This window comes from Urocampus carinirostris, chromosome 11, assembly GCF_059441175.1.
Source record: "Urocampus carinirostris isolate Australia breed hairy pipefish chromosome 11, RoL_Ucar_1.0, whole genome shotgun sequence".
Taxonomy (NCBI): Eukaryota; Metazoa; Chordata; class Actinopteri; order Syngnathiformes; family Syngnathidae; genus Urocampus; species Urocampus carinirostris.
The window spans coordinates 20,502,867-20,525,974 of NC_142359.1; the positions used below are offsets into that span (position 1 = coordinate 20,502,867).

The 23,108-nt window shown below is 44.3% G+C and overlaps 1 protein-coding gene across 1 annotated transcript; it reads left to right on the top strand.

Annotated features, from left to right (window-relative positions):
• The first annotated feature begins 2,916 nt into the window (after window positions 1-2,916).
• Window positions 2,917-22,101, top strand: LOC148356733 (ATP-sensitive inward rectifier potassium channel 10-like). Its single transcript, XM_088347068.1, has 6 exons — window positions 2,917-3,009; window positions 8,672-8,993; window positions 11,601-11,812; window positions 11,877-12,008; window positions 13,692-13,869; window positions 20,965-22,101. Exons 2-6 carry the CDS (start codon window positions 8,687-8,689, stop codon window positions 21,297-21,299), a joined length of 1,164 nt encoding a protein of 387 aa, XP_088203194.1. The 5' UTR covers window positions 2,917-3,009; window positions 8,672-8,686; the 3' UTR covers window positions 21,300-22,101.
• The last annotated feature ends 1,007 nt before the right edge of the window (window positions 22,102-23,108 follow it).

A 23,108-nucleotide genomic window follows, 5' to 3' on the forward strand; every position in this document is an offset into this window, starting at 1 on the left:
ATCACCTTGTGGGGTCCCAATTATCCAAGAAAGGTGAGGATTTAGCCCGGAAAGACACCACAGGAGTTGGTAAGTGACCTGAAAGGAGCTGGGACCACCATTTCCAAGGTTACTGTAGGTAATACACTAGGACGTCATGATTTGAAATCATGCATGGTACGAAAGGTTCCTCCGCTTAACCAGCACATGCCAAGGCCTGTCTTAATTTTGCATATGACCATTTGGATGACACAGAGGAGTCATGGGAGAAACCTTTGTGGTCAGATAAGACCAAAATAGAACTTTTTGATCTATTCCACTAAGCGTGTTTGGAGGAAGAAAAATGAAGAGTACAATCCCAAGAACACCATCCCTACTTAGGCGCATGGGAATGCTTTGGGGGTGTTTTTCGGCACATGGGACAGGACGAGTGCACTGCATTAAAGAGAGGAAGACCGGGGCCGTGTATTGTGAGATTTTGGGGAACAACTTCGTTCCCTCAGTCAGAGCATTGAAGATGGGTCGTGGCTGGGTCTTTTCTTTCTTTAGTCATGAAATGTTGAAAAAACACCCAAAAAAGACTAAAGTTAAGCACACTTTTACTGTAAAGTAGAATACTGCGACAGGATTGGCAATCTATGATGAAGTTGTCGTCATCTGCCGTCAATGACTGAGATGATCCAGATAAGAGCTAAAATGGGCAAAATAAAATCGGTCTATTACAAAAATGTTTTTGATAACTTTTTTCCTATACAAAAAATTATTATGGCGTACACAATTTCAAATGACCGAAAAACATATAAAGCAGCCTGGTCATTCTGGAAGGGGAATTACCTCATGTCCAGTCCCTTCTCAAGGTTTTCTTCATTTTCCTCTTGCTGAGTTTTCCTTGCTCTCATTTAGGTTTTAGATCAGGGAATAATGTACTAATAAGTCTGTACAGCCCTTTGAGAATTCTTGTGATTAAGGGCTATACAAAAAAACATGACTTGAATTGACTTTATCACCACACGTTCTGCTCATCAAAGGCTTTGTATAAGTGGACTAAGCTGACAACCTTAGTTGTCAGATAGTTGCTATTGGAGCCGTCCCCGCCTGCCCAAGTCCCCACTCCTTCCTGCCTGTGTCACCCCCGAAAACACAGCCTTTATTTCTTCAGCCGGGAGTTGACCCGGTCTGTGTTTTCAGTTTTGAACATTTTTTATTTCCCTCTCAGCGTGCAGCGCTTTTCGTCTACCTCCCCCTTTACCCCAAATAAAACCGTCAATGCTGCTCGTGTTTCCACGGTTTCATCCGCCAAACCAAAAACTACAATGCAACTTATATAACCATATGTAAAGTAAATATACATATTTCTCCTCCAACTAATGGAAGACAAAAGTAAGGATATCTCCAAGCGACCGCAAACTTTTGCTTGCGTATCCTGTCCAGTTTCGATCCCATCTATCTCTTCCTGTTTGATATCTGACTCCAGTCTCCATTGTCTGGTATCGATCCCGTCTGTCTCGTCCTGTCAGTTATCTGACTCCAGTATCAGTTTTGATCCCGTCTATATCGTCCTGTTGGATATCTGACTCCAGTATCCGGCATCGATCCCGTCTGCCACGTCCTGTCTGATATCTGACTCCAGTCTCCAGTTTTGAGTATCGATCCAGTCTGTCTTGTCCTGTCTGATATCTTGCTACAGTCTCTGGTATCCGGTATCGATCCCGCCTGTCTCATTCTGTCCGATATCTTGCGCCAGTCTCCAGTATCCGGTATCGCTCCCGTCTGTTTTGTCCTGTCAGTTATGGATCCTGTCTGTCCAGTATCTGTTTGTTTATCCGGTATCCGTCCTGTCTGTCCCGTCCTGTCCGGTATCGAGCCCGTCTGTCCGATATCTGCTCGTGTATCTGGTATCGATCTCGTCGGCCTCTGGCTTCCTGTTTTTCCACGCCGGACTTCTGTCTTACTTCTTCCGTCCAGCGATCGCCGAATCACTGGCGTTTGTGTTCACGTGCATTCCCGTAAAATAAAGCTTGTGTGAAAACGTTACGCATCTGGGTCCTCCTCCTGTTGGGGTCCTGACACTTTTCATTTCACAATATTTTGAAAATAAAGTTTTAAATGCCAAATAGTGTTCACAATACTTTAATAGTATTAAAAATGAAATACTTCTAATACAACAAATGTGTCGGAACAAAAATCAAGAGAGAGAGAAACCCCCTCCCCCATGTAAAGAAAGTACAAATACCCTATAACAATATCATAAAGAGAACTAAAATACCTTCCATTGCAGAATATTTTGAAAATAATGTAAGCAGTGCATACACAAGTGGAACCATTTCCAAATTTGTAATGCATGTATAATCTTACAATCCACTAACAACATTATCATAGTGCTAGTTAAAGTGTCAAGACAGTAACAATCCCACGTCAATAGTATCCAATCCAAGTACTTGGTCAGTATCAATAATCTTGATACTATTATTGATCCGTCCACCCTTACCAATCAAGTGTCCCTTTCGGTTTGGCCTCAAGAGCAAACCTTTGGGCTATTGCTGGGAAAAGCCAGTGGGATTGATTGTTAATGGAAAGCATTAACTTCAAATTTTTGTTCAGGAAAAGCTCTGAGGCCTTAAAACCTTTCTACTTTGCGGCCGATACATCATAAAAGAAACATCTAATTTTATCGTTTTCAGTAGTATTCACTGTAAACCACTTTGCCCCATTAGAACATGAAGCAAACCCACATTCGGCATGCATAAGACAGTGAGAGGAATTTATTAAAGATTTCATGAAATAATAACATAACGCACACAAAGGCCATCTCAGTTAGCATTAGCCGGCGTGGGGGTGGGAGTTGAATGAATGAATGAAAATGTGACTTGTGCTGGATTTCTCTATGAGGGAGGGTGTGGGGTGACAGGGAATTGAATTGGCCCAGTCAGAGCTGATCTGGGAACCACTGAGACAGTACCGCCAGCGCGGGCAGCGCTACTGGATGCCACACAATGAAATTGTAAAACGGGGGATGTTAGTCAAACACAGGTACTTTTATCTTCTATTTCCTTGTATGTGTATTTTATGATGTGGATGTTCTCCCAGTTCATTTTTTTTTCTTGGGATGAATGTTGTGGGTAGCGGTCACTTTTTGCAAGCACCAACCAATGTCTACAAACCCCGGTCCAAATCCGTGTTTTGTGTGATATGCATAAAAAGACAGCAAGATAAAACATTTGAAACTAAAGACTACTTTATAAAAAAGTGTATCAACTTTAGCCCTCTGTTTATATCGTTGTGCTCGCCATTGGAGCGCCTCATTTCAATATATCAAATGTCCTCAAGACCACTGTCAGAACAGACGGAGGACCCAGACGCGTAACATTTTCACACAAGCTTTGTTGTATGGGAATGGGGCAGTCATGCACGTGAACACAAACGGCAGGGGTGCGGTGATCGCTAGGCGGAAGAAGTGAGACGGAGAAGTCAGAGGCAGATGAGATCGATGCCAGACAGAACAGATGGGATCAATACAGGATATTGGAGCAGGATACCGGACAGGACGAGACAAAGCGGATCGATACCAGATACAGAAGACTGGAGCAAGATACCGGACAGGACGAGACAGACAGGATCGATACCGGAGACTGGAGCAAGATACCGCACAGGACGAGACAGGCGGGATCGATATCGGATATTGGGGACTGGAGCAAGATACTGGACAGGACGAGACAGGCGGGATCGATATCGGATATTGGAGACTGGAGCAAGATACCGGACAGGAGGAGACAGACGGGATCGATACTGGATACGGGAGCAAGATACCGGACAGGACGAGACAGGCGGGATCGATATCGGATACTGGGGACTGGAGCAAGATACCAGGCAGGAGGAGACAGACGAGATCAACATCCGATACTGAAGACTGGAGCAAGATACCGGACAGGGAGAGACAGACGGGGGCGATACCGGACACTGGACCACGAGCAGGATACCGCAAAAACAACCCGGAACTTCAAATGTCACTCGTACACCATTGCGAGAATGTAGCCTTTGTCTGTGTCACAATCGTGTCCAGAATATCAAAGACTTTTTGAGAAAAACTTCATCTTTAGCCTCTGATTCTACCAAAATTCTCATCACACTGAATTCAAGGATCATGCAAAGGACAAGAGCTCCGGAGGAACAACCGTATAATTGGTTATGCTTCAGAAAAACTGTGATTGGTCGTTTAATGTACACTGAAGCATTCAGAGGATTATGCTATTTCAAGTGGGGTGTGTACACGTTTTATATCTATTTGTAACTTAGATACTTGTTCATCTTACAATATCTAATGGGTGTAATTTAACTAAATTCTAAAACATCCAAAATGTGTGAAAATTGTACATGGATTATTTCACAAAATCTTCGAATATTTCATCTGTATAAATTTACAATTTGAAGACAGCCTGTCTCGTTTTCAAGGAGCTGTGATGTCATCAGAGAGGCACCCTCGCAAGTAAGTCACCAGATTGGCCTTTGTGTTAATTAGTTGAAGAGGTTACAAGCGTTTTAAGCCAAGCTTTGGTAGATTGGTGGAGAATGCCTAGGCGTTGCATTGCAGGTAGATGCAATTATGGTACAACAAAAGGCAAGCCACAAGGAAAAGCAGCTACAGCGTCAAACGCGAACCCAGCTTGGAATGAACCAATGGACACGGCAGACCAGCCGACTGCTTAACAAAAGGCCTCCGTCTTTTCGAAACAAAAAAAAGGCGAGGCTGGCTGACAAAAACATTCAGTGAGCAGCCAGGCTAACTGGGAACCAGCAACGAAAAACAGCTACGGGAACAACGCGAACCCAGCCGGGAATATACCAATGGAGAAGGAAGGGTAGTCTCCTGTTAACTCACAGACAACAAAAGACATACAACAGGAGTATTCATCGATCTCAGAAAAGCATTTGATACAATAAACCATGACATATTGGACTAATACGATCCCAAAACTGTATGTAACATCCTAATGCCCACACTTCCTTGTGTAAATATTGTGTAAATTATTGCCTTTATCTTTTTTGTTTTCTTTTATCCTCACTGTTAAATATGAACTTGGAGTGCCATGTCCAATTTTGTTGTCACAATATATAGTAACAAGTCAAGTCAAGTCATGTTTATTTGTAACAATGACAATAAAGGTCTATTCTATTCTATATTATCCAATAAACTGGAAATATATGGGATAAGGGGGATGGTATCAGAATGGGTAAAGAATTATTTGAAAGGAAGGCAACAATTTGTGAAGTTGGGTAATTATTGTTATGGGTACTTGGATATTTCCTGTGGTGTCCCTCAGGGGTCAGTGTTGGGCCCCAAATTGTTTATATCATATGTAAATTATATGTGAGAAGTAGCTAGGGGGTTAAAACTGGTCAATTTTGCAGATGACACAAAAATATTTTGTACAGGTGACACTATTTAACAAGTGGGAAGTGTTATAAACAAGCAAATGAAAAGATCTCCATTTATATAGCGCATTTCAAGTCAAGACTTCCCAAAGCGGTTTACAATGTGCTTCACATTTCCCAATAGTGGCCGTGCAGCCATGTAAGGCGCTAACCTGCTTATTGGGGGCATTAGGGGTTCAGTGTCTTCACTGAACGGCGGAGAAATTCTTCAGAAGACCGCGAAAGCAAGGAAAACACGTGTTTTGAAGCGAACGATTCGACGAGAGAAAATAAACAAAAGAATACTAGCAAGAAAAGTACTTTTCTGCCAAAATAGACTAAATTATACTCCTGGTTACGCTATGAGGAGGATGATAATGGATTGGACTTTGAGAAGGCATTACAACTATGGCGGGACAGCAAACCACGAAGAATATATGAACTGAAAAATTAGAAGTGATAACTGCTTTGTATTACCAATTAACTTTGATGATTAAAAGTGAATGAAAATATAGATTAATATAATTATTTCAGCAATAATATTTTGTGTAATGTACAATACGGTTGTGAATTGAAAAATCTTGAAGTGATGATTAAAACTGAATGAATATATAGATTTATATTGTATATTTGTCGCCGATTTACAATTTAAACCGCTATAACACTCAATTTTGGGGACCCAGAGATCTCTGTTGGGACCCATAGATTTTTGAGCATGCGAGTCCCTGGGACCCATCACTTTTCACAGGTCAAATGAACACTGCACTCATAGATGTTTTACCAGTAAATACATTTCATACACACTCAGATATTTGTGGATCACATTTTGCGGCACATTTCAATGACCAATTTGAGCAGCACTGGACAGCATTTGAACATAACCATGTTTCACTCGTTGACCCGACACGTCCTATAACGTTAGTTTCAGTTTCAGTTGAATGGTATCCTCATTCTTACTATGTGATTGTCATGGCTTCATTTGAGCCTAACTGATGTGTTGGGAGTCATTAGGTGACCAAACCCCCCAATTCCAAGCGCTAAGTAGGGAGGCTGAGGCACGAACCAGCAACCTCCCAGTCCCGGGGCGAGCGCCCTACCCGCAAGGCCACTGAGCTGGTTACAGAAACTCAGAGTCAATTTGGTCATTTATGTGGGTTTTGTTGTTTTTAAACTGAACACTCAAGCGACTTGAGACCCCTCTCACCCCCATCGTCATCATCACTCTGCTAGCCTCTGGGAAGAGGTATTGCAGTGTGCGGTGCAGGACCACCAGGTTCTGCAACAGCTTTGTCCCCCTGGCCATTAGACTGTTAAATGGTCAATCACACACATAGTGAGCCTACACAGCTGCTAATCTGTACATCTGTGTTTTTTTTTGCACTACTGGCAGCGCTCTTATACCTAGCTACTCCTTTGCACATCTGTTCTCCTCTGCACTATCGTACTCCAGTGTTATTGTTATTGTATAGTGACTTGTTTACCTGACTGCCCATTTTGCACATCTGGTTAGCTGCTCCTCTTGCACTCTTTGCACTGCTGTATAATACTATACATAGGTATTATTATTCAGTATATTATTAGTACTTCAATACTCCAACTCAATACAACATTTTATTTATATCTGTACATTCAAGGAAACTGTGCGGGTCAGATGTATCAACATTTCGTTCTGTATACACGTGTACAAGAATGACAATAAAGCATATCTGAATCTGAATCTGAATCTGACTTGACCGATTTGCAATGACACACACACACAGTGTTATCTCACCCTCTAAATGACACATCTCCACTCTACCCTTTCGTCTTGTTCAACAAGCCTTTTGTTCTGTTACAACCAACAGGACAAAATGTGTTTGTGAATACACAAACCCACATACAAAAACCTCGCTACACACAACCACAAACCAACACACGAAACTCAAGTACAAGCACAGACACACCTTATTATGCACAGATGAGTAACAAGCTTATTAATATACAGTACAAACAGAATTATTCTAAAAACGAATGACTGGCGTACGCATACATAGCTAACAGGAAAACAAACAGAAGTACAACTCACACATTAAAAAAAAAAAAACACACAAACACACAACCTCAGTGACAAACGCAAACATAACCACGCACTTACACACATGTGTCAGACACAAAAACATATGCACAAAAGTTATAGCAATTACACTAATGAAATGCACAGAGTGAATCAAGGAAGCAAGGTTTTGGGTGCTCTGAGGAGAGTGATGAGCAACAAGAGTATGAGTATGGATGTTAAGAGGGGACTGTATGAGGGTGAGATTGTGCCGACTGTGTTGTATGGTGCAGAGACTTGGAGCCTGAACGCAGATTTAAGAAGTCAAGTCAAGTCAAGTCAAGTCATTTTTATTTGTATAGCCCTAAATCACGAAGAGTCTCAAAGGGCTTCACAGATTATTACACTATATTACACAGACTATTTTTCAGCCGAAGAGAAGAGTAGGTTATTCATATGCTATGGAGTAGAAGTGAGTTTTAAGAAGAAAGAAAGGAAGAGGGAAATTGAATGTTTTTGAGATGAAGTGTTTGAGGACTATGTTAGGAGTGACAAGATTGGATAGATTGAGAAATGAAATAGTGAGAGACAGAACTGGAGTAGTCGTGGAACTGAGCAAGCGTGTTGATAAGAGAGTACTTGGTTGGTTTGGACACATGAAGAGGATGGATGAGGAGCGAATGTTGAAGAGGATCTACAGAGCAGAAGTCAATGGAAGGAGACCAAGAGGAAGGCCGCAATTGACGTGGATGGATGGTGTTATGAGTGCACTGCAGAAAAGAGGTCTAAATATAATGGAAGCTAGAGCTTTTGTTGATGATTGAAAGGAGTGGAGAGGTGTTGTGGAAGGATAGTGGGATTGTGGATGCGTTCTTAAGGATGGGCTGGGCACCCGTATGATGCGGCAAGGGTAAACCAGTGAAAGTTGTCGGGCCCTGCTGTTGAACAAAAGAGTGTGTTGTGTCACCCTGACCCGAGTGACATGGCCGCTTTCTGGTGTCCCCTTTCATCTGGAGGGACAAAAGCATGACCAACTTGGGTGCCGAGGTGCCTAACTTGTTTGGGTGTTTGGGCAATTGGGTTGGCCATGGTCCAAAAATTTTTGTGTGTGTTTTTTTTTTGTTGCTATTTTTTTCCCTTTTATTTTCTTTGTTATTGTATGTGTTTGACTTGCTGTCGGTCACCCCTCTTGAGGGATATGACCAAGGTAGATAGATAGATACACTAATGAAATATCCTGCTTCTTTTCAGGCAGCAGAAGCCAAAATGTCACAAGGTTCTTCCCCTCAGACAATAAGCCACTCTCACACTGTGCCTCTGCTAAGCTCGGCGGCGGGCGGCATGGTGGGCGAAGGGCAACGGCGGCGTGTCTTGTCTAAAGATGGCCGAAGCAATGTGCTGATAGAGCATGTGAGCGGGCGCAGGGTGCTATACCTGCGCGACCTCTGGACGACCTTCCTCGACATGCAGTGGCGGTACAAGTTCTTCTTGTTCTGTGCCACCTTCGCGGGCACCTGGTTTCTATTCGGCTTGCTGTGGTACCTCGTGGCCGCCGTGCACGGCGACTTGGCTGGTTAGTGAAAAAATGTTCAAAGAGCAGTATATAACACAAAAGTATCGTTCAATTCTCACGTGTCCAAAAAGTTACGACTATACCAAAAAACTCTGATGCGCACTTGAGAGAATGTCAACGAATTTATGTATGCACATTTATTCATGATTGGGTTTTTCTTGTGTGGATTGGAGTGGGGGTGAAAAAAGGTGGGTATATACTTTTATGTGGATTGCACTCACCTGTGCCCGCTCGTTTGGGTCCTCCTTCTGTTCTGGTCTTGAGAGTGGTCAGTCCGTACTGTCCAGACCAGAACAGAAGGAGGATCCAGATGCAAAACATTACTCACAAGTTTATTGAAATATAGAGGAAAGTCAGCGCCAGCGATCCGGTGCTCCCCGCAGGAGGCAAGCCGCTCACGGGATAAATGCGGAAGTGGATCTTCTGGAGAGGTAGATCGTAGCGTAGTAAGACGGGAAAACAGGTCGTTAGCTGGGACGGGAGATCAGAACGTGGTCGGGGTCAAAAAACGGGTCATAGCAGGAGACAAAAGGGGAAATCAGAAACCGAGGAGTGGAAAACCGGTGACAAAACGGGACAGACGGGAGTCAGAGTCAAAAAATGCTTGCCTTGTGAAAACAGAGGCCGCTGACGGACAGACAAAGGGCGCGTGAACGCACTAAGCTTAAATAGGAGGTGGAACCAATCCGGTAACCAGCAGCAGCTGGCCTCAAACAAGCGGGCTAAGGTGAGTGCAATGAGTAATCATGACAGTAACCTTGAGAACCACTACGAAAAAGGAGCTGTTGACTCTCCAGTCAGGTTCTGGGTGAGAGACGAAGATCCACTGAATCAATGACTCCTTCGCAGCAGTTAATCCTCGAGTGGATGGATGGTGATCTGGTCTGGGCACGAACAGGGACTGTTAAATGGAAAAAGCCTAATCGGCGCACACGGCAATAGAAAACGCAAATACAGATAATTTAAGAGACTTAATCACGCCAACAGAGGGTCTCTTGTACATGTCAGGGATACATTCCGACTTTCTGTGATAAGCGGGAGAAAGTTCGAGTGTTTCATGCAATGGGCTTTTAACGCTACGATTGGACCATTGATGCCCGCCCCTGTGTGTTACCATGTCGCCATCGAGGTGCGCTCTTTCTTCACAAAGATGAGAAATAATGCTGCAGTGGGCTCAGAGAGTATCAGTAAAAAGGCTCTACTAGACTGGGACCAGTGCAGGGTTCTTTAGGCCTTCAAGTGATGCCAGAGAGGATTTTTACCCAAATCTAACGATCCGGTGGCAGTGGCCAACATCTCCAGTTGGCAGCACGTTACTATCAGGTCGCTGGAGCTGGGGCTGTTTAGTTGGTGCCGAGCTTACCCGAGCCTAGGCAGCGTGGTTTTTACTCCAAGACTGAAAAGCAGATCCAATTAATGTAGACAAAAAATACCATTTTAAAAAATGATTAATTCATGATTCATTCATAGAACAGAATCGGTATTGGATGGGAAACAAAAATAGAACAACGAAGTTTCCCCGGATCTTTAGACCTCAAAGACATGAAGCTAGAAGGATATGGTGAGATACATGCAACTGCTTCTCACTGAACAAAACACAAAACCTGAGGACACAGGGAAAATAGTCAGGAAGGGATAGAACAATGACATAATGTTCCAACGCCTACCAGCTCTGTCAGAACAGAAACATGATAGCAAGACAATGCAGGATATGTTGGGATGCTAACAAGTCGTAAGTAAACATGCAAAGACAGGACATGTACCCAAACATTGATAGAATAATAGCAACCGTGATGGCAAAACCATGCAATACAGAATTTGCCAAAAGAAAGGCACGATGGTGATGAACAATCAGGAGAGACATCGTAGTGACTGGTAGGATACAGGGGCAGAGAAAAACAATTATTTGACAAATCTGTGGAAGCTGGGAGTGCTATTACATACTTCCAAAACCTAGTTGTGACATTATCTTTGGGACATTAAAGAGCAAAATTTCACTGAAGGCTCCAAAACACGTAACATGCCAGTTCAGAAAGTACAACATGACAGACCTGATGAAGCATGTGTCGACCACCAAGGTAAAGGAAGCATCTGGGCACGGCTGTCCAGGCCTCTATTGGGCCGCTTGCCAGAGCGTTAACCCAAAAACAGCCATCACCATCGCTATGTGACATTCAGCCTTCACGAAGCCAGCTCAGCGGAACGAGGCCCGACAGACCCAAATGGCAGACAACTAGCCCAGAAAACCATGAGTCACTTTAACCTCCATCCCTGTTACTTCTCTATGTCCCACCAAAACCTATAAGTGACAAACTACCCCTAGGAATTTTGCCTCTAATTACCCCTTTGCCTGCTTAGTAGATGAGAGATAAATATAGGTTCTCAGAATATATTTATTCTTAAAAAAGTATATCTATATATTATTAATCATATTCTGCATCAAATTGTAAGATTAGAGAGTTTAGTGCAAGAGAAGTGGTTTGTTTTCTTTGTTGTTCTTTGTTTTTTTTTTTTTAGTTGACCATATACTTTTTAGAATAAGTGAGAGGATTTTGATGTTTTTCGGAAGACACACCTGCCTCATGATGGTTTTTTTTTTAATTCCAGACTTGGACCCATCTTCCAACCATACAGTGTGCGTCACGGAGGTTCAGACTCTTACGGGGGCCTTCCTCTTTTCGCTGGAATCGCAGACTACCATTGGATACGGCTCACGTGTCATTACTGAGGAGTGTCCTGCTGCCATCATGCTCCTCATCTTTCAGCTCGTCATCACTATGGTTATGGAGATCTTCATCACTGGAACCTTCCTCGCCAAGGTTAGCCGCAAGGACTCCAGTGCCCTCACTGAAAGCTTTGGCATCACCCTACCATTATTCGTAGGTGGCACGCCCCAAGAAGCGTGGTGAGACAGTGAGGTTCAGCCAGAATGCCGTGGTGTCCACACATGAAGGGCGTCCCTGCCTCATGGTCCGCGTCGCCAACATGCGCAAAAGCCTCCTGCTGGGCTGTCAGGTACTGCCAACCGTCAGCCCCTACATAGTGTGAAATGAAACATCAAACCGACATCAATAAACAGTGATTTTTTTTCATGTCCACCAGTGGTCTATTTAAGGTGTGGACTGTCCTTTTTTTCCAACATTGTCTGGATGTCGGGCTTGATGTTTTTATACACTTCCCAAAAGGGGAAATTGCAATCCAAATTGGGCCATTGTCACTGTTTCGCATACCATAGGAAGATTCTGGCAGCCCGCTAGGGTTTATTTGATCCTGCTAGAGTCTTATGAACTTGTATCGTGAAAAAATCTTTATATTTATATCAATGCAAAGTTAAAAAACCTTTTTAATTTCTCATTGTGCCTAACTTTTCAAAGGACCTTTTTTCAACTTGACCTGGCAAACGCTGTGAATACAGTATCCAAAAGGCAGTGGCGGGCCATGCATTTTAGACCTAGACCTTCAGTACCAGTCTGAACTATTGATGTTTCGTTTGACAGCTGCTGTCAGAACAGACGGTAGACCCAATCGCGTAATGTTTTCACACCAAGCATTATTTATGCGCGGGAACACAAATGCCAGCGATTCGGCGATCGCTGGGCAGAAGAAGCGGGGCAGAGAAGTCAGGCGCGGGAAAACAGGAAGCTAGGGGCAGAAGAGCAGGATACCGGACAAGACGGGATAGATACCTGATAAAGGATACAAGATAACGGGGCTTGGATCAGGGATCGATACAGGGAACGGGATAGAGGACAGATGGGATCGATAACGAGCTGGATACCGGACAGGACGGGACAGACAGGATCGATACAGGATACAGGATACAGGATACAGGATACAAGATACAGGATACAGGATACAGGATAACGGGGCTTGGATCAGGGATCAATACATGATACAGGATACGGGACAGAAGGGATCCATAATGAGCAGGACACCAGACAGGACAGGAAATACAGGATCGATACCGGATACAGGATACAGGATGACGGGGCATGGATCAGGGATCGATACAGGATACGGGACAGACGGGATCGATAGCGAGCAGGATACCGGACAGACGGGATCAATACCGGATACAGGATACAGGATGACGGGCCTTGGATCAGGGATCGATACAGGATACAGGATACGGGACGGACGGGATCGATACCGGATACAGGATACAGGATGATGGAGCTTGGATCAGGGATCGATACAGGATACAGGATACGGGACAGACGGGATCGATACCGGATACAGGATACAGGATGATGGAGCTTGGATCAGGGATAGATACAGGATACAGGATACGGGACGGACGGGATCGATACCGGATACAAGATACAGGATAGTTTGGGAACAGAGTAAGCCAGAGTAAAAATGCTTGCCTTGCAAGTGCAGAGATTCGTTGATGGACTGACAAGGAGTGAATGAGAGCACTGAGTTTAAAAAGGAGGGGAACCAATCAGGCAATACGCAGCAACTGGCGCCACATGAGCGGGCACAGGGTGAGGGCAATGGGCAAAAAACATGTGATGGTAGTGGGAGGCTGGGGACGGGCTCTCACTTGGTCTCGTCGGGCCCTCATAACTCACTCTTTTGGTTCAATCCCATTTCAAAATTTCCACAAAAAATGCCTATTGGTCTCAGCTGCTCATACCATGGCTCTGTCCGACAAATTATTTACTGTTTTGTAAGCATGGACATGTTGATCTTAAGGTGACAGGAAAGCTGCTGCAGGCAACGCTCAGTGAGGAAAGTGAGGCAGTGCATTTGGACCAGTGGAATGTTTCCTTCCAAGTTGACACATCCAGTGACAGCCCCTTTCTCATCATCCCGTTGACGTTCTATCATGTCATCGATGACTGCAGCCCCTTGCAACCATGGGCTGCCAAAGGTAGACCTCCCAAAATTTGAAGATTAACATGTGTCAAGCGTAATTCCTGTTTTCATTCCACCCCAATTTTTGCCAGACAAAAAACGTAAACCTTAGGCACAACTTTCACAGCCTTCCTTTCGGTCCTCAATGATTTATTAAACTTCGAGATACCTTTATTTTTCCCTACTGTGTTGCAATCCTATTTTCCTTCCTTCCACTGCAAGTCAAGTTCACATCACCTTGCAGCAAAACCTGCACAATAAATCAGTGGTCCCTAACTTTTTCTGTACTGTGGGCTGGTTTAATGTCTAACAAGATTATTATGGCTCTGCCAAATTATAACAACAGTAATAAAACCACTGTGTAATCATGTACCGACTCAATGGTCGCTATTGTAACCTCTAAGGCACCATTTCACGACGTACCACGTAGTAGGTAATCAAAAATGTTTTATGACCACCAGCTTGTTTACTCGTTCGTTGAAAACGTGTCTCGCATACTTGCTTGCTTGGGGGTTGTCCATCGATTCGATGATGACCATCTTCTTTTAATTGTGAGTCTGCTGATGTTTGAAGAGTCCGATCCTGGATCCACAGATGCGGCCACAGACAGAGCATGTGAAGGGGGTGATGGGGGGAGCAGGGGCGGCCCGGCAAGCATGTCTCCTTGCACGCTTTGCTGCACGGTGTTGCATGCGCTGTTCCTCCATGTAATCCACTCCCTGTGAGCAGTGGGAGCGCCAGAGGTCTCGGCAGGAAGCAAGTTCCTCCAGTGAGGAGGGGTTTATCCGACATCTCTTCAGGATGTTCTTCATTTGGTCTTTGAACCGCTTCTTCTGCCCACCAGCACTGCGTTGGCCTAGATGTAACTGACCATAGAGGATACGGCGTGGCAGTCTGTGGCTGGGCATTCGAACAACATGTCCCAGCCACCTAAGTTGGCGTTGGGCCATAATGGATTCCATGCTGCAGCTGCCTGCCCTCTCCAACACCTCTGTGTGCGGCACTCTATCCCTCCATGTGATGCCAAGGATCTTCTGAAGACATCTTACATGGAAGGTCTCGAGGCTCTTCAGATGGCGGCTGTAGATAGTCCATGCCTCACATCCATACAGTAATGTAGTGATGCATACAGCTCTGTAGACCAGCATTTTGGTGTGGAGTCTAAGGTTGTTGTTTTGAAAGACCCTTCTCCTTAGTCGACCGAAAGATGCTGATGCTTGCTTGAGATGGCTCTGGATCTCATCATCCAATGAGCAGGTGTCAGACACTATGCTCCCCAGATATTTGAAGGTGGGCACCATGAGCAGGTGTTGCCCTGCTGCAGTGAGGATTATTGGATTTGGTAAGAGGTCAGCACTGGACTGACAGAGTACCTCTGTCTTCTGGGTGTTGATCGTCAGTCCCATTCTGGTGTATGCAGTTACAGCTGCCGAGAGAATGTTTTGCAGAGCCTCCGGTGTATGGGCAACCAGGGCACAGTCATCAGCATACTGTAGCTCAATGATGGTCTCTGAAGTCAGTTTGGTAGTTGCCTGTAGCCTCCTGATGTTAAACAGGTTACCATCAAACCTGAAGTTGATGGTAACTCCAGCCTGCTTCTCCATCCTTCTACGTAGCAGTGTTGTAACACAGACGAGGAAGATGTTGAAGAGAACTGGAGCCAGCACACAGCCTTGCCTCACTCCAGTTTCGACGCCAAAGGGCTCTGAGCTGTGTCTTCCAACTACCACTCTGGCTGTCATCCCTGAATGGAACTGTGCAAGAATGGTGAGAAACTTGGGTGGACACCCAAATCTCTTCAGGACTTGCCACAGTAGGTCCCTGTTCACTGTGTCAAATGCCTTTGAGAGATCGACAAAGGCGATGAACAAGTCCTTGTGCTGCTCCCGGCATTTCTCTTGGAGCTGACGTGTCACAAAGATCATGTCGACTGTTCCCCTGTCCTTTCGAAAACCACACTGTGACTCTGGGATGACGCGTTCCGATATTTTGGAGATGAGTCTGCGGAGCATGACCTTGGCAAGGACCTTTCCAGCAGTGGCCAACAAAGAGATACCCCTCCTGTTGGAGCAGATGGATTTATCTCCTTTATTCTTGAAGATGGTCACAATGTTCGCATCTTTCCACAGTTGCGGGACACACTCTCGTCTCCACACCTCTGAAATGTATTGAAACAGTGTCCGTGTACAGAGGTAGCCTCCTACCTTGAGAAGTTCAGCTGGGATGTTGTCAGGTCCAGGGGATTTATTGTTTTTCAGGGTTTTGACTGCATGCAGGATTTCATTGAAAGTTGGCGGGAGGTCGAGGTCTGGCAATGTAGGATGTTCAGGGCGCTCTGAAAGGACAGTTGGGTCCACTGGGGTGGGCTGGTTGAGCAGGGTGTTGAAATGCTCAGCCCACCGCTCCACTATCATAGCCTGATCCTTGATTAGAGATGTTCCATCAGCAGATCTAACAGGTGCCAGGGAGCAGTTTCTGGGGCCATAGATGGTTTTTACTGCATCATAGAAACTGTGCATATCGCTTCTATCAGCGTGAGACTGGATTTCATTGGCTTTTGAGATCCACCACTCATCTTGCAGTTTTCTGAGAGTTCTCTGGGCCTCGGAACGAAGGGCTTGCCATAGCTTTTTATGGAATTGAGATTGTGGGTTGTTCAGGGTGGCTCTGTGCGCCTTGTGCATTCTGTCCAGGAGGGTTGAGATCTCTCCGGCATTCTGGTCAAACCAGTCCTGGTGTTTTTTAGTTTTAAAACCAACGGTTTGGGCTGCAGTGTCAAAGAGGGTGGTAGATATATAGGTCCACTTCTCATCCATCCCAGCCTCTGACATGACCAGCTGCTCAATGTTTGCCAGCCTCTCAGCTAGAGAGCAACGGAAGTTGTCAAGGGTGTCGCTACTGGAGAGTTTGGCACAGTTGAGTGTCTTCCTCTTTGAACCACCCTGACGTGCTAGGGGCCGGACATGCATTCTGACCTTTGTCAGAATCATGCGGTGGTCGGTCCAACAGTCTGCCCCACGCATCGCTCTTGTAATGAGCACGTCCTTCAGGTCAGCCCTCCTCACGATCGCGTAGTCGATCAGGTGCCAGTGTTTGGACCTGGGATGCATCCAGGATGCCTTATATTTATTCTTTTGTTGGAAGATGGTGTTTGTGATGGTAAGGTTATGTTCCGCGCACAGACTAAGAAGTCTCATGCCATTGGAATTAACTTTTCCAATGCCATGGGCACCAATCACACCATTCCAGTTTTGCAAGTTCTTTCCGACTCTTGCATTGAAATCACCAAGCAGCATGATTTTGTCATTCCTCGGGATGTGACTGAGGATGTCATCGAGTGCCTGGTAGAAGCGATCCTTCTCTTCATCATTCGATGGCAGTGTTGGTGCATAGGCACTAACTAATGTAACATGTCTGCATTTTGCAAGTGGGATGCGAAGAGTCATTAGTCTTTCACTGACACCCACTGGTGACTCTGTGAGCTTCAGCAGTAGGGTGTTCTTAATTGCAAAACCAACTCCGTGAAGATGGTGTCCGCCCATGGGGTATCCCTTCCAAAAGAATGTATAACCCTCCCCCTCTTCATTGAGTGAGCCTTCCTCAAGGAGTCTGGTCTCGCTGAGCGCTGCCACATCCATATTATATCGCTTCAGCTCATTGGCAATGAGTGCTGTTCTGCGCTGTGGTCTGTCCAAACTGGTGTCCAGGAGTGTCCTTATGTTCCATGCTGCAATTCTAAATGCTATTGTTTTTCGACCGCATAGTGGAATGTCCCGACAGGCGCGGTTTCCTGTCCGGGTACTGTGCTGAGTGGGCAATCTTTAGGCCACCTTTTCTAGGCCTTTCCCCAATTGGGGTGAGCAGTGCGGCCACTAAATAGTGCTGCTCAGACGCGCAGGGGTCTGCCGGAAACAGCTGCCACTCAATCCCAGCTGCTAACGACCCTTGCCCTGTGCCGCTGACGTGCAGAGTTCCAGCTAAGAGCTTCCAGCTCATTCAAACCTGCTCCCGTCACTGGATACTCCATCGCCGCCAGACTTCTGTGGTCGGAGACTCAGGTAAAAGAGGATACCTGCGCAATGATGGTTTTTAAAGTGGCGTAAGGGGTGCGCTTTCCCCAACGCCACTATCTTGATTGTAAAGAAGATGGTTCCAGTGGCAAGGGAGACCCTAGACGACCGGCATCTTCCTACAACTGCAGGCGGCTGCCGGAATCCAGGTCTGTGGGAAACCGCCTCAAAGCGTGCCGCCACCAGCTTTTGGGATCACTCTTAGTCTGGACTCTACCCTTCGACCTGTTCGGCTTGGGTAACCCTGCCAGGAGTACGAGACTCCTGTCGACATAGCTCTAGGGGTCATGGAGACGCACAAAGTGCCCCACCACGATAAGGTGGTGATCCGTCGGGACACAACTCTACTAACTTTACTCAACTTCGTTCGACTTAAAAATACCGCATTTAGGACACAACGTTGAAAACGTGTCTCGCATAATTATTGACAGGTAACCATTCTCTATGCTGAATGACTCCATGCACAGAAATTGGGTTTGATCCATCCGTTGCTGTATTGCAAGGATCCCTGCTTCTAACCCGACAGTTGCAGAGACGAAGAGGCATGGCCCAAAAGGCACCGCGCCCGTCCGTGCAAACTATACAGACTTCAATTCAAGCACGACACCTCAAATTGCAAACATGCAATACCTCGGAGCTTTCGTGATCTTTAACTTTCACTAGATGAGGTCACAGCCGATTGTGAAGTGGCCCGATGGTGCAGCGTCTGAGTCTGTTATGCAGGTAAAGGAGCTGAGCCAAAAGGTAAAGCTCTCAATTTACCAATCAATCTATGTAGTTACCCTCACCTAAGGTCATGATCTGTGGGTCGTAACCAGTGTTCCCTCTAAGCTGCGCGCGTGTGCAATTGCGCAGTGCTCGCACATTCTCAGCTTACAAGAAAATCTAGCCAGCGCACAAAAATGAGGGCTCAAAATTACTGATTAAGAAGCGGCTTAAGTCAAAGTTACAGTGCATGAAGGTAAAAATACACGGGTTCCCCTGACGTTGTGTCCTAAATGCGGTATTTTTAAGTCGAACGAAGTTGAGTAAAGTTAGTAGAGTATGTCGAGAACTGGCTTCTTCGGCTCGGCTCACTAAAAGGAACTGGCTCTTTCAGGTCCTAAACGGCTCTTCGGGTTGTTTTTGCTTCTTTAATCCCAACATGACCAAATATTATGTCAAATTATGCACAAAATGACTTAAAGGAAGGGGGGAATAGAACAAAAAAGAAAAATATACCAAAATGAAAAAGTAGTGAAAAGCTGAGAAAAAAAGAAACAAAAGGAAGAGAAAAAAAGACGGAAAATTTTTGAAAAAAAAGCCAGAAAAAAAGAAAAGAAAGAAATGTAGGAAAAAAGTAAATAGAGAACAAAAAGAAAAAAGTAACATCTCGGAAAAAATAAACACAATGAGATTTTTTTAAAGGAATTAAAAAAAAAGGGGAAAAAAAAACACGGAAAAAAGAAGAAAAAGTTCGTGTTGCATTCAAATAATTTCCAATTGTATCAAGTGAATCTTGTTGCCAACATTGTACTTTCACTAAAAAATGTGATTAAGTACAGTTCTGTATCTTATAACCGACTAAATAAGCCCCCAAAAATGTTAATATTATGCGACAAAATATATCAGGAAATAAAAAGAAATGCGAAAGAATTGTAAGAACAAACGACGTTTGTAGGCCGTACAACCTTTGCAATAGTACATGAGTCAATTCATTCAAAAGAGAAAAATAATTTTGCATCGCCGGAAACTCAGCAAAATGTAATTTCATGTCAAGTTTTGGACATGTTTGATAAATAATTATCTTGCCACACTTTGGATTATGGTTGCTCACTGTTGTTTCAAGCGCTGCTCACTGACTTTGTGTGAACGCTCAGACCCGTGGAAAATTACAGGGAACATTGGTTGTAACTGACATAACAAGAACGAGGATACAACTGGACAAAGTAATTTCCTCCGCAGGGTGTCCAGGCTTTCCTGGGCGACAGTGCTCGGTCACCCTGGATGCTCTTCTGCATTGAAAGGAGACAGTTTACAGGGTTTCAGGCATGCTTGCTGGACTTCTCCCTGGTGAGAATGTCTGGGCATGTCCAGGCGGCAGGACACCTCGAAGACAACCTGGAAATACATTTGAAAGACTATGGCCCAATGCCATGACTTCTTATTCCACCCATTCACTCTTGCTTATTTATCTTTCTCCTCCCTCGACTTCTTTAGTAAAGGCAAGAGGGCAATTCCCCTCGGAATTAGGAGCATACCTACGACTTACCATGCCATCACAGTGCCTGTTGTGACGTAACATATGCGATTCCTTCTTTCTTTCTTTTCTTTTTATATCACTTATTGTTTCAGTCACCTGAGAACAGTAAGTATGAAACTGGTTTCAACAATAAACTGTAGTGTTTACCTTTCAAAATAAATAACCATGTCATCAGCAGAGTACTGCGCTTATCTGGTTTACTCTTCTTTGTCCTTCCTGCAATTCCCTCTCCTGCCTCTGCGCTCTGTAGAAATTTACGTTCTGTAAGACAACACATCATAGACCAGGTGTGGGCAAACCTTTTGATTTGTGGGCCACATTGGATTAAAACATTTGGCAGGGGGGACCAGACCAGGAATTTTAAAAAAGCATTTGATTTTTTTTTGTGTATCATGGCCTCGATTCAATGCATCGGCAATAATTAAAGATAAAGGATAATGTTTGCCTATCTATTTTTTTTACATCAATGCTGCTGTTCCCCAAAAAATGTATCTACATTTTTGGGCCATATTAGAATCACATTTTGAATCGTAGTGTGTCAAAAGATTGTTGTCCAAAGCAAATGTTGTGAAAATTGTTTCTTATGTTTGGTAAATTTGTTGTTACCAGCAGTACAAAAAAAACAACCCCCCAAAACTGGAATTTGACGGCAAAGAGTTGCTTTGCTAAAGAAGGCCCGGGTTTAAGAATTTGCAATGACATTTGGAATTTTGCGTGTCCACTTTTGAAATCAAATATTTCAGTTTAGAAATAATCAAAATATCTAAACAAAGCACTGATCCTGCGTCTATTTTACTAGGTGGGGGTTGGGCAGCAGATTTTGAGCTGCTGGTCATCCTGAGCGCCACTGTGGAACCTACCTCAGCCACCTGCCAGGTGCGCACATCATATCTCCCGGATGAGATTCTCTGGGGCTACGAATTCCCTCCGGTCATGTCGCTGTCCACATCGGGTGGCTACGTAGCCAACTTTGCCTTCTTCGACAAGATCGCCAAAGCAAAACTTCTGCCCGGCAAGGGGGAGATTGACAAGAACAAACTGCGACTAGAAGGACAATGCCAGGGAGAAAGGCGTGGACGGCAGGGGCGGAAAAATAACAGTAGTGCGCTGAGTATGCGAATCAGTAATGTTTGACGTGTTAACAGACTATGGTCTCTGACCTAAAATTTTGCACACTATTTTGCTTGAACATTTAACATAACTAGCAAAACACTTAAGTCACTTTAAAGCACTGTTTTTGTTACCACATTAATCTTTCAGATTGTGTTTACTTTTAAACATATTTAAAGTAAAGTGTATGAGATGTATATCCTTTACCAAATATTAAAGCTCTACTTTGTATGCTTTTTTCCAAATATTTTTAATTTTCTGCTGGTAGCACGGTGTTGAGTGGCCAATGGTCGCCCCCTCAGTTCAGAGGTCCAGGGTTCAAGTCCAGCTGTTGAAGGTTTGCATGTTCCCCCGTGCCTGCCTGGGTTTTCTCCAGGCTCTTCGGTTTCCTCCTGACATGCATGGCAGGTCGATTGGTGGGTCCGAATTGTCCCTAGGTGTGAATGAGCGAGTGAGTTGTCTGTCTCTTTGTGCCCTGCGACTGTCTGGCAACCAGTTCAAGCTGTCCCCTGCCCAGTGCCCTAGTGAGCATAAGCAATGCTAAAAGGGATGAATGGTATTTTCTGCTTTTACAGAAAAACAGATCTGCCTTGACCTGGTAAAATATACAACTAATGTGTAGAGATATTCTCTGATTGAATACAGAAACCCCCTCTGCGACGAAAACTTCTGCCTATAGACTCTAGTGGCCTTTGTTCTAACTGGTTGGGCTACTCTTGTTTATTGAATTACAGGAACCGACTGATGAATTTTCCATTGTAGTTCATTATAAATCAATCTATGGCTGTGTTTTTGCAAAGGAGGGGGACACGGGGAAAGCCCCCCCCTATCCACCCACTTGGATAGATTCAAGTCGCGCTTTAAAAGGTGGATGCCTCCAACCCTCCGTCTTTCTTTTTCCTGCCAGACAAGGGATGAGCACTGGCCCTCGCCCATTCGCCACCCCCTTTCCCTTCGGGGTGCAGGGCCCTCGCTGTGATCCCGTGCGCCCCCAATTATCACAAAATGCCGCCTGCCAAGACGTGACTCACAAACCTGGCCTCATTCATCAAGGTAACTTGGGCACAAAATGGACTATGTGCTGGCTAGTTTTTGGCTAGCCATAAAGCTTAGCATGCATTTGTTCAGAACATTTCTCAAATTAGGCACAACAGTACCAGATCCTGTGTTTTTTTTCTTCATTTTACAAAATTGACATCTTTAATTAACTCATTTTTTTCCCACACGGTTTCTCCTTTGTAAATTAGAAACGCAAGTTTCTCTTGTCAACAATGTTTTTTTAATCTTTTGTTTGATCCAATTTTTCTAGCCACGCAAATAAAACGTAGTTTGTTAGAATCCAACATATGCATGTGTGTTTCTACTCTTTTACTTCTAGACTGATCAATCATTCCCCTTGTCATGAACTGAAAAATCGCTAATTTAAAGCTAAATGTGAAATATGTTTAAAGTATTTCTTCCTTCATGGTAACACAAGATGAGGCTTTTTCGAATTAATTTGGGTGGGAAACCGTGAGCACTATCTGCTAGCCAAATCGGTAACCACTGAATTAGTTTCTGAACCAAATAAATATAATTTAAAGCAATTTCTCTACATATGCCATACAGTGGGATAAATTCAAATAATTTCTGATCACAACTAAAGAAAACAAAAGTAATAATAGATGAAGTTGGAATCATTTGCAAGATTTATATTGAACTACACTAGAGATTTTTAAAAAACATGACCCTCGGAACTGATAAGCGGAGAGAGTAAAAACTAAATCAACAGGGGACTGTTAATGGAAGCGTGGAGAAAAACACAGTTGACTGAACCTGAGTTATTCAGTCCAT

Coding starts and splice junctions, on each gene's coding strand:
- LOC148356733 (XM_088347068.1), top strand. CDS start 8,687: ATGTCACAAGGTTCTTCCCCTCAGACAATAAGCCACTCTCACACTGTG. Junction 8,994..11,600: donor CGTGCACGGCGACTTGGCTG/GTTAGTGAAAAA, acceptor TTTTAATTCCAG/ACTTGGACCCATCTTCCAAC. Junction 13,870..20,964: donor GCAACCATGGGCTGCCAAAG/GTAGACCTCCCA, acceptor CTATTTTACTAG/GTGGGGGTTGGGCAGCAGAT.